The following is a 12019-nucleotide window of genomic DNA, read 5'->3' on the forward strand; positions in this document are numbered from 1 at the left end:
GAGCTGTTACCGCTTGCCCTGCGCTGGCTTCCCATGCCCTGCTCCCCGGGCAGCCTAGAACACCATGGCCCTTCTCTGTTCCTCGAGCCAGAAACTGCACTCTGCTAAATGAACTGGAGTTGCTGTAACTTTCTCGTCCGCCTAGGCCACTTAAACTTCCAAGTTGGTTGAACACCAGCTGGTTTTCCGTTTGGGTTTGAGTTGCCCCTCCTCCTTGCACCTCGGCGGCAGCCGGTGAGGTCGAAGAGACTGGCCGCTCAGCTGTGTCTGAGGGGAAGCTCACTCCGGGGGGCAGGCATGGAGTTGGGGATGAAAACTGATCCGTGCCACTTGGCTTCACATTTTTCTCCCCAAAGTGAAAATCCAGCTGGCTCGTTCCCCCTGGTGTTCTTCTGAAGCTGTATCCGGTATTTATAGAGGACCGAACCAAGGGCCAATCAGCTCGGAATGGAAATTCCTGAGCCTGGAGTTCTCTGGAGCAACCGGCTCTTGGCTTTCTCTCTCCCTGGAGTTCAGCTAAGGTTTTCTCTTGAAAACTTTCAAGTTCTGAGAAGTTTGAGGAGGCACAAGTGGAGGATGGACATGACAACAGACTGACTGTCTTCTCTTGGTGTGGACACCCTGTGTGTTTTTCGGGGTTGATGGCCACAGATGGGTGAAGGGCCAGGAGAATGGATCAGTGGGGGACCCTGGGGAAGCAGCTGCGGTGCCCAGCTCTCTGGGGGTGACGGGCATTGTCTACTGTTCCTGCAGCCTCTAGGACCTCCCACTTCTGAAATTATGTGCCCGTGCTGACCTACTGGGTATCAACCAGAATTGGTGGTGGTTGTTAGCACGAGCCTTCCAGCTGCAAGGAAAAGGGATTGTGAGAGATTTGACATTTAAAAAGACAGCTGGAATGAGTGAGATATTGACTGACACGTTAACTAAATGTCACCACTTGTGTTTCTTTTCAATGCTCAGTGCTTAAGTTATTCTAAGTTAATTACATAGCCACTAGATTTATTCCTTATATTCCCCCTCCCTGCTCCCTCCCACCCTCTCCAAGCTTAAGAGCAGCACATTGGCTTATCCCCTTTGTTCTCAGGTTACTCAGTTGTGAAAGTGACAGGTCTTCAAGGAAAAAGGAGAGGGTCCAGGCCGCTGTGCTGCAATAAGCTCTCAGGATGCAGATCCGAGGTGGAGCCTGACCACCGCCAGCAAAGCAACTACACCCCTGTTTTACAGATGAAGGAAATGAGGCTCAGAGAGGTTACGTGATCCGCCCAGGGTAGCCTGGAGAAGCTTGAGAAGGCAGGACTTAACCCAGATCTTCTGGTTCTAGGCTCTTGAGTTTTCCAGATATACTGGGGTCAGAGAGTTCAATCCACCCTCACAAGGCAAATCTGGCAGGAAACAGATAGCTTCTGGGATTGAAAGACTGGAGAATATAGTTCTACCCCCTGCTTCATTGCCAGGGAGAGAGCCCCTGGGAGCATAAGGGCAGCTCCAGGTTCGAGACCAGGGGTTACAGGAAGAACTTCTCTGCATAGTAAGTCACGTATATTTGGATCATCTGGGAAAGAAAGTTCCTGGTAATTGAAGGATGACAGTGTCTGAAGCTCCTCTGGCCCTTTGATTTCACAATCCATTTTAACTACAGTGTGTCATTGTCAGTAATTTCTCCAGGGAGATGAAAGACCATGGTATAAAGGGCCATAGCCCTTTCCACCATGATTACAAGTCCTCTGTCATCTCAGGGACTCACGTTTCCAAAAACACTTAGAATTTCTAGCCACGAGTTTTCATTCCTTATTGCTCCAGACTGAAGGGGCCTCACAAACCTGACTCAGGCACAGATTGCAAGGTGAAGCCACAGGGAAAAGAACTGCTACATGTCTCAGTATGCCTGAGGCTCCTGCCCACGTTGGCACTCTGTGTCTCTCTGGATAATTCCTGATGTGTCACCAAACTTCCCCAATCTGTGCAGAAAAAAGAGTCACCTGGGGAAAAGAGTCACATCCCTCCCCACTCCTACCCCCAGGAGTAATTTACCGCGAGTTACTCGTCCTCAGCTGAGATCCCTGTAGGAGGAGACTCACCACTCTGGTTCTGAAAGGAAAGAGATACAAGAAGGCAGAGCTAGCCTGTGTGAATTCCTGAGTTTCCAGTCTTCCTCTGAACCCTCTGAATTCTGTCTGTCCTCTCCCATAGCAGCTCATTATCAGTTTCCCTTTTCATCCCGTCTAATGGCACAGGCTTTGTTCGGAGCTGCACATGGTAGAGTGATGAGCCCTTGACTGTGCTCAACACTGCTTTCCAGTAGAGCTGCTGAATTACAGCCTTCACTCTTCCTTGTATTGTCCAACATAGAACACATTTATGGGCTGACTGGCTGGGGCTGGGTGTGATGGGCAGACTCCCCACGTCTTTAGCTGTTCCTAGAGGAGTAACTGATGTAGGGAATCAAGTTAGTATGCGTGACTGAGGGTTCACAGAGAGGTCGTTGTAGAGCTGTCTCCAGGAAGGGATGAGGCTGGGCTCTCAGAGGGTACATTTGGGGTGTGCCATGAAGGGGATATGCATAGATGGCTGGGGTAGGAAATCCTTCTCTAGGATGCCTTAAATCTCTGGTATATCTCTAGCATTGCCCTTACCATATTGTAGACTAATTTTCTATTTTTGTGTCTATCTCCTCCTCTGAATTGTGAGCTCCTTGAAGAGCTATATTTTGTTAGAAGACAGCTTGGCATCATGCTTAAGCATGTGAGCTCTGGGATTTAGATATCTGGGTTCAGCTGTGTGACCTTGGGCAAGTTTCTTAACCTCTTAGGGTTAGAGGAAGAATTAAGTGATATAATGGATGTAAAGAACTTAAAACAGTGTCTGGCATATAGGAAATGTTTTTTGTTTGTTAGTTATTATTAATTTGTGTGCCCTCAGCCCTAACATGTTACCTGATATATACTAGCTGCTCAACACATGTTTGTTGAGTGAATACCTATGTGCATGCAGAAGCAGATGAGCCTTCATTCATGGGAATGAGTCCAACTGAAGTTCTTGAGTGTTCTGGAACTGAGTGGGCAGGAAAGAGAAGCTAGGCTATAGGGTTGAGTTTGGTCAGCAGGTTGGGAGTTGCGCCAGGACATTTGCAGTTGTGGGAGATGACTTCTAAAGAAACTTGGCAAGAGTTGAGTTTAGTGTAAAAGGTCTAATTAGCTGGTTTGAACTCCATGACTTGGTCCTGCACCAAGGATCACAACATGTGTTGAGAAGTAGGAACCCCAGAGGTGAGGATGAATTTGTGGACAGATTGTCAGCAAATGGCATTTGTGGGTGATTACAGTGTCCTTAAGAGTTGGATCTCTATCAATACTACCCAAAGCAATCTACAGATTCAATGTAATCCCCATCAAAGTCCCAATGATTTTTTTTTTTTTGGAAATAGATTCATCCTAAAATTCATATGGAATCTCAAGGGACCCCAAAGAGCCAAAAATAATTTTGAAAAAGGACACAGTTGGAGAATTTACACTGCCTGATTTCAAAACTTACTACAAAGCTATAGTAATCAAAACAGTGTGGTACTCACATAAAGACAGACCTATAGACCAATGAAACAGAATAGAGAGCCCAGAAATAAACCCACACATATATTGTCAAATGATTTTCAACAAGGGTGCCAAGATCATTCAATGGGGAAAAGACAGTCTTGGCAACAAATGATGTAGGAAAAAACTGGATATCCACATGATAAAAGAATGAAGTTGAACCCTTACCTCATAGCCTATACAAAATTTAACTGAAAATGGATCAAAGACTTAAGTATGAGAGGTAAAACTATAAAACTCTTAGAAGAAAACACTGGGGGAAATCATCGTGGTATTGGATTTGGCAATGATTTCTTGAGTATGACACCAAAAGCACAGGTAACAAAAGAAAAAATAGAAACATTGGATGACATCAAAATTAAAAACTTTTGTTCATCAAAGGACATGATCAACAGAGTAAATGGCAGTCCACAAAATGGGAGACAATATTTGCAAATCATAAATCTGATAAGAGATTAATATCTAGAATACATAAAGAACTCTTAAAACAATAAAGACAACAGCAAAAATTCAAAAATAAGCAAAGGACTTGAAAAGACATTTTTCCAATGAAGATATACAGAGGGCCAATAAGCACATGAAAAGATACTCAGTGTTACTAATCATTAGGAAAATGCAAATCAAAACCACAACAAGATACCACTTCATACCTATTAGGATGCCTACCATCAAAAAATCAAACAATAACAATGATTGGTGAGGATATAAAGAAATTAGAATATTTGTACACTGCTTGTGGGAATGTAAAATAGTGCAGCTGCTATGGAAAACAGTATGACGGTTCCTCAAAGTATTAAAAATAGAATTACCATGATACAGCAATTCCACTTCTGGGTATATACCCCCTCAAAATTGAAATCAAATCAAGGACACGAAGAGACACTTGTGCACCTATGTTCATAGCAGCATTATTCCAATAGCCAAAAGGTGAAATGTCCACTGTGGATGAATAGAAAGCAAAATATGGTACATACATACAATGGACTGTTACTCAGCCTTAAAAAGGAAGGAAATTCTGACACGTATTATAACATGGTTGAACCTTCAGGACATTATGCTAAGCGAAATAATCCAGGACGAAGAATAAACGTCATGGGAATTCCCCGGCAGTCCAGTGGTTAGGGTCCCACACTTCCACTGCAGGGGGCACAGGTTCAGTCCCTGGTCAGGGAACTAAGATTGCACAAGCTGTGCAGTGCAGCCAAAACATAAATAAAATAAAAAAGAATAAACATCATATGATTCCACTCTCATGAGGTACCTAGAGTAGTCAAATGTACAGAGAGAAAACAGAATTATGGCTGCCAGCGGCTGGAGAGAGGGAGTGGTGGGGCTGCTAAATAATGGGTGTAGAATTTCAGTTTTGCAAGATGAAGAAAGTTCTGTGGATGGATGGCATCGATAGTTGCACAAAAATGTGAATATATTTAAAGTCACTGAGCTGTACACTTAAAGATGGTTAAAATAGTAAATTTTATGATATGTATATTTTACTACAATTAAAAAAAAAAGGCAAGAGCATAGCTGAAGTGGAAGAAAAAGAGGTGGGTCCCTGCAAATGTGGGGGGAAATAGACTAGTGAGTCAAGTTACGTTTAAGCACTTTGGATTCACTTGTTATGAAGAAGCATTTTATGAAGCCCTGGATTGATGTTTCTGTTCATTAGCATTTTCATTGATCAGCTTCACTTGGGGACACGCCCATTATTATTCACATCACTCTGTTCTCCTTGACCTCTAAATGTTTATAGGTCCTGAAGAACATCTCTTTGAGACTCTCCTTGTATTGGCGTGGCAGCGTCAGCCTCCTGTCTTCACATCTCATTTTGGCGTGTAAGCTTTCTGTAAATTAACATCTCATGCCTGACCTCTCAGCCAAGCTGCATGTTGGACTGCAGCTGCCTGCTAGACATCCCTCCAGCATCTCAAACTCAGCTGGGCCCAAACTGGACTCATCAGTTCTTTTCTTGTTCTGCTGAGTTTCTGGTTTCCATGGAAGCCACCATCATTCTTCTGGTGCCTCAAGTATAAAGCCAACAACTTTGAATCCCGTTTCCCTCTCCCTTCTTGCAGATTTGCTCAGCTGTCAGCTCTGTGGTGTCTTCCGCCACAGAGGTGTGGTGTGATCACCACATCCTGCGCATGTGCCCTTGTTTCCCTGTGCACTGTCTATGCTAGCCCAGTCCTTGGTCCACTCTCGACTGGACCGCTGCAACTGCCTGCTGGTCTCTTCGTCTCCAGTCTCTCCCAATGGGCTTGCCACAGCTGTGCGGGGGGTGCAGCTGTGAACCAGCCAGAGGAAAGCCAGGGAGAGGCCAGTCCTGTTCCCTGAGCTAGAAGATCAGACGTGAGTATAAGGCTTACTGCAAAGAGAAGCAGAGCAGGATAGGACAAAGCATAAAGTGGCTTTTTGCCGAGTGGCTTGTTGCTGAGAAATAGCCTGAGGAGGTGAGACTGGCTAAGTGGATGAGGTGTGGCAGCTGGACTAAGTCTCAGATTCAGGCAAGTCTTGAAGATCCAGGTGATCAGCCCTTTCGGGAGCAGAAGCCAAGCCTCCAGTGGGGGATGGGCAGCAAGGCTGTTTCCCAGTGGAGGCAGCTGGCAAGAAGTAGGCGGGGGCCAGGGTAGGGGAAAGGAGCGCTTCTCGGGCAGAAGTCCAGCATTCTGTCTGGGAAGACCAGTGCAAGCAAGGGGGCAGTGGTGTTCAGGGGGATCCTTGTCTCCCCTGGATGCAGGCGGCTTGGCAGCCCTTGGAATTCCTCAGCTCTGGGTCTTCACGCGTATGGACCCCTCAGCCTGGAATGTGCCCCCTCGTCACAACTTCCACATCCCCAAGTCCTACCCATCCTCAGAAGGTCTAGATCAGGGGCCCCTTCTTCCTTGAGCTGTCACTCCATCTGCAGAGCTGGTATTCTTTCTTGGACTTCTGTAGCCTTTTATTTCACCTCCCTTCCTGCATTTACCACTTTCTACCTTGGACTAGAGTTACTTATGTTACCAAGTTACTAGACTAAAAAGCTTTTTGTGGGCAAGATTCAAGTCTGAGGCTAGCACAGGTGTGGGGCCCAATATATAGCTGTGTGACTCAATGTACAGTCCTTGATTTCATTCAAAAATGAATAGACCACAGTTTCCCTTTATTAGTTTCTCAGAATCAGCCCTTCAGTAGCTGTCACTCTTCACGGGTCTGTGAAGTTCACTGTGGTCCTAACCAAGTCCTGATGACCAAATATTTCTACTTCTTCTTCCTCTGGGAGCTTGAACCCCTTATGTTTTGGAGACCACATGAGTAGTTCTGGGCAATGAACTGTGAAGGACAGTGACATATGTTCCTTCTGAGCCAGAGCGATGAGGCCAGGATGAGACCCTTCCGAGTGCTCTTTAGCCTCGGGCGTGGCAACTGGCAATGTCTGAGATGTTGGCTGCTCTGTCATCTGAGTTCCCCTGAATCAATCCAATGAGCAGAGTCCCCCCCCCCACTTGCTGACCTGTGATGAACATCTAGCATGAATAAGAAATCAGCCTTTGTTGTTTTCAGTCGCTGAAATCTGAATGTTGTTACTGCTGTATAACCCAGTCCAGCCAGCCAGACGCATTTACCCGGATGGCTGATCTGCTCTAGATGTGACTAGCACATCAGCAGATCCTGGTGGCTGGTGGGTGACCTGATGAGAAGTCAGAAGCAAGAGGAAGCTGCATCTTTGGGCAACAGAATGCTTCTCTCAGCAGTTTGGCTCCCTTGGTGTCATCTCACTGTGGAGTGTCAGTCATTTAGATGCAGATGTGCAGGAAGAGATAGTACCTTCCACTCTCTACTCTATGGGTTGCTTTCTAAATTAATTAAAAGCTGGGGGTGAGCAGAGAGGATATTCTATTAAGTTAGAATGTTTTTGTTTTTGTTTTTCTTTTAATTTTCGAGTCTGCAACAGGATTTTCTCAAGTTGTGTTTTATGATAATTAGCAGGATTCCTCTCCTGGTAGGCGAAAGCATTGCACTTTCCCAGTATGAGTGTGTGACCCCTTCCCTAGAGAAGCTTCAGCATCTGGAGTGGCTGCTTGTTGAGCTCAACAGCTGAGAAAATAGCAGAGCCCCAAGTGTACCAAATGCTCTGTGAGCTACAAACCTGACAAAACACTGGTGGATTCCAGCCTTCCGGGGTACACAGGTATTCCTTGGGCAGAATAAAATATGAACAAGCCCTTCCGCTGTACCTTGATTGAAGGGAGGTGGTTATCTATGTGAAACACAGATTAAAAATAAAAGCTTTCCAGTGTCCTGTGTGTGTGCTGACTGCTAAACCTCAGGAATGTAGGATGATAAGAGAAATGGGCAAGAGGAGATTTAATTGAATAAAAACTCCAGGGGGTGACAAGGGTGGGAAGACACAAAGCAGTAATTAACAGCATACTTTTTAAAATGACGATGCAATTAATTGCATCCTGAGTGTAAGGGGAGGGGAGGGGAGAAGCATTCTTCAGCCTAGAAACACTGCTCCATAAAGGGAACTTTGCACTTTCAAAAAAACATCGATGTACAAAAGGCCCTGGTTATCATGACTTCAGCGAAGCTCACATCACCAACCCAAGAAAGAGGTTACTCGTGGCAGAGGAAGCTGACAAATGAATCAACCTTGTATTTCATTTTATTCTGCAACTTGTAATCATTTTATGCTCATCTTTGAGGGAGAGAGATCAGGGTAGACAATGAAATGGGCAGAAATTCAGGTTCCATTCATGCTTTGGGTTGAGGACTAGTCTACCCTGAGGATGCTGGAGGCGGGGGTCCAGGAGCTGAGAGCCTCCTTGGCATGGGCTCCCCAGCCTGTAGACATTTACTAAAACTGCCGTAGCGGGAGTGGTAGCAGTTGGTCAGGGTGGTGTGGAGGCTAACCATAATCTGCTCAGGAAATGATTTTTCACAGCCACTGGGAGGCTCACTCGTGTGACATGGCTGCTTGGACACAAAAGGAATGCCTAAGAGCAGTGACTCTTCTATGATTCGCGCTGATCCTATTCCCTTCTCAGTCCTCCCCATCTGCCTACAGGTTTGAAGATGACAGCTGGACATGCATTTCAAGCTCACTTCTGGAAGGAACCCCTCACACTAATTTCTGGGCTCCTTATGAGGCTGGAAAGTCAATGCCCCCTTCATGGTTACAGGACCCCCCAGCACCTGCCCAATGATTGAGATGGCCATCTTGATGGGGTCAATCTAGAGTCAAGAAACAGAATGAAGTTCATGGCCTGTTGGAAGTCTTGTCATGACGTTTGAGTTTTTTCTTCTCTCAAGAGAACATCCAGCCGCAAGACCACTTGACTGGGAAGGCCTGTCAGTCACAAGACATTTGGGGAGAAAACTTATCTTTACACCAATGACACATTAGCCCCTAGCCTAAAGCTCAGTACAGGGTGAATTCTCAGTTTATCTACATTTTTTTTAAGAGGAAAACTTCTTTTGCCACAATATCCTGTTACCTCCTGCCCAATCTGGTCATTTTTAGGACTTAGGAGACACTACCCAAAGTTATATCAGCACAGAAACCTGATAACTTGGCTTAAAACAAGGGTTACTTTATTGAATTGCTGCTCCTAAAGCATGTGACATATGTAAAGAGTGAGACACAAGGTGTGTGAACAGTTTTTATGTTCTTGACCTGCCATGGTTGAAGGAAGCGCTTCTTCAGCAGACTTGCCACTTGCCAGTCACACACACAGCTCTGGAAATTGGCATTTCACAGCCACAGACTGAAGTGAAAACCCACCCACACATCTACCAGGGCTACACAGACTGAGACGGAACAACTCAATCTAGTTCTAGGGGGTTGGTGGGAAGGCCACTATTAACTCAACAGAAATGTACGATTACAATACAGAATAGTTCAAACATTCTTTTTTTCCTAAACTGAATTTGACCTACGGTAGAGATCTAAAGAAAAAAAAAATCCTTCACTACCACTGAAACAAACACTGAAGTCCTTAATAATCTATAGAACTAAAGTTTAAGATGAACATTGTCCTAGCGTCAAGGGGGCTGAAATAGACTTAAGCTGACTTGGTTTTAATCAAGAAGGTACTGTTCATAAAAAGATTGACTACACCTATTCCTTGGATTTCAAAACTTCCCATTCAGAAAAGAACATTTTATGTCGTTTTTTTCTTTGATCTCTTTAGGCATTTTAAACAGTTGCTTGATACTTCATAGAACTATAAAGCTATGTATAACGCAGAAATCATTCCAGAACATATGTGCTTCCTTTTTTTTCACAATGAACGTTATTTTTGAGAACAAAGATCTTGTTTTCAAACAAATATGGTCATTAACTGTGGTGCGCCAGAAAACACAGGGCATGTTCGTTTCAACAGAATCATTCCTAAAGAAAGTGACTCAGTTCCCATGAGGAATCAAGACATGTTCAATTCATGAGGACTGGGAGCAAGGAGCCCTGCACGACCAGCTGAAGGTTCACAGATAGCTCAGAATGCTCCTAATTTCAACATGGGGCCAGGAGTCCACATCTCGGTTCATGTCACATCAGCAAAGAGCTTCTAAGAGTCGTAAGTAGTAGCCTTTGTAAAGGCTCTTCGCCAGATTTGCACCTTCCCGAAGCCCACTTAACAAAGTAGCCATTGCCCATCCCACTTCCCTCTCCTCCGGGGTTACGGAGGTCAGTGGAGACACAAAATTTCAGAAACTCAAACCACCTCCCCCTCAAAGACGACTATGTTACATTGTATTTAATAGAACCAATGTCAGGGCTCTCCCCTCTTTTTTTTTTTTTCCTCTTCTTTTCTTCCTGACAGCAGATCCATAAAAAGTGAAAGAACCAGAAAAACATCACCTTGGGAGACAGAAAAGACTAAGACAGATCTGACCACATGACAATTTTCTCAGCCTTGACCTACACGGGGCAGCTAAGACTCTGGAATGAGAGGCACTGCCCCTACCACTGCTGCTGCACAACACTGTGTTTAGACGGTTGAACAAGTGCAAAAAGAACCCTGCTGAGTCTCGTTGGTGTGGCCCGGCCGCCGTGCAGCTCAGGGTGTCGGAGGTGGTCTTGGAGACGGGGACGAGCTCTCACTGTCGAAGCTGGCGGCTCGGCCCTGCCACTGCGGAGAGGAGAAAAAGATGTTTACCCGTTGCCAAGGGAATGTACATTTCAACTTTTGAAACTCATCCAGCCCATGCACTGAATTCACCTTTTCCCAGCTTTTCATAAGCTTTCATGAATTTTGCTGTTAGCCATGCAAAAACGTAAGGAGACCAGCTTTCGAGCTTCTAGTTTGGAAGGCCTGATTTTTAGAAAAGACCTGCTGCAGAGATAATGAAAGCTTTCTTTAGCGTGTGGAATGCATGAGTGCAGGTGTGTGTGTGTGTGGCAACGTGCGTGCGTGCGTGTTAGTTAATGAGGTGCTATGACTGGACCATTTCTGAATGCTTCAGCCATTTTTCACGCTGAAAATCAGATTTTGTTAGCAGCGAAAGAGGCCGTCTGCAGAGTATGCCCTTACTGCCAAGATCCTGCAATCACGAATTCTTAGCAATTTGTCTGGGAGCTGTTCGTACAGCTAAAGCCCTGATCTTGCTTCAGCGCTGGGCTCTCCTCTTCAGTCTGAGTGCTTCCCGGGGGCCTTCAGGAGGAGATGGCAGCCCTCTGCCCTTTCGGGTGCCTCCACCTTTCTTTTCCTCCCTCTCCTGTCTCACAGGCTGCCACCCCCTCAGCCCGACTCTAACCCCTCTGTGAAGATGGTAATGTAATGAGGTGTAATGGAGTGAGGAGAGGGCTGGGGGTGGATGACCCGCGCTTGGGCCATCGAACCCTTCTTTACATTGAAAAGCCAGGCAGAGCTGGAGCAATGTTTTCTGGACAAGGATCTGACCCTGTGAATATTCTAGAGCCGTCTGGTGACTGTATAACTTCAAAGCAAGTCAGTGTCCACTGCTCACTCCACCCTTTCTGTGAGCAGAGGAGACGCAATACTCTCCTAGGTGCCTGCGGGACAAGGCTTCAGGAAGAGAAGTCAGGTACGTGGGTGAGATGGCCTTTCTGAACCTGAAGTGCAGCCCCTTTTGCTTCTCATGGGCTTTTGGGGTCTCCATGTGGAGTGATGGGGCTGAGAAGTGGACTACACCTTTGTGTTATGTGTAGGGGTAGGATGGGGAAGGATGTGGTCCCTTCTCCACCCCCCACCTCACAACACAGCCCTTTCTAGACAGAGCAGAGCCACTTAAGGATTAGACCATCCCTTCCAGCATCTCCTGTGGGAACCCACAACGCAGAGGAGAGACCCAGACCTGCTGATTGCCTTCATGTTCCTGGCTCTTAGGAAAGCCTCTGTTACCTGTCCCCGGGCTCGGTCCTTCATGGTCCCTTAGTACCCACTGGACAGGCCAACCTGCAGATAAGTAATCAAAGGCTGGACAGGCAG

The 12019-nt window shown here is 45.9% G+C and overlaps 1 protein-coding gene across 1 annotated transcript in view; it reads right to left on the reverse strand.

Moving 5' to 3' along the window:
• Positions 1–10568: 10568 nt before the first annotated feature.
• SYT6 (synaptotagmin 6) overlaps positions 10569–12019 on the reverse strand; it is a 58901-nt gene continuing 57450 nt past the window's right edge. The window contains exon 7 of the mRNA XM_082615083.1: positions 10569–10699. Within this exon, the coding sequence (XP_082471209.1) occupies positions 10628–10699 (72 nt within the window). The 3' untranslated portion in view covers positions 10569–10627. The remainder of the gene's footprint in view (positions 10700–12019) is intronic.

This window comes from Mesoplodon mirus (genome assembly GCF_964341445.2).
Source record: "Mesoplodon mirus genome assembly, chromosome: 3".
NCBI classification, from domain to species: Eukaryota; Metazoa; Chordata; class Mammalia; order Artiodactyla; family Ziphiidae; genus Mesoplodon; species Mesoplodon mirus.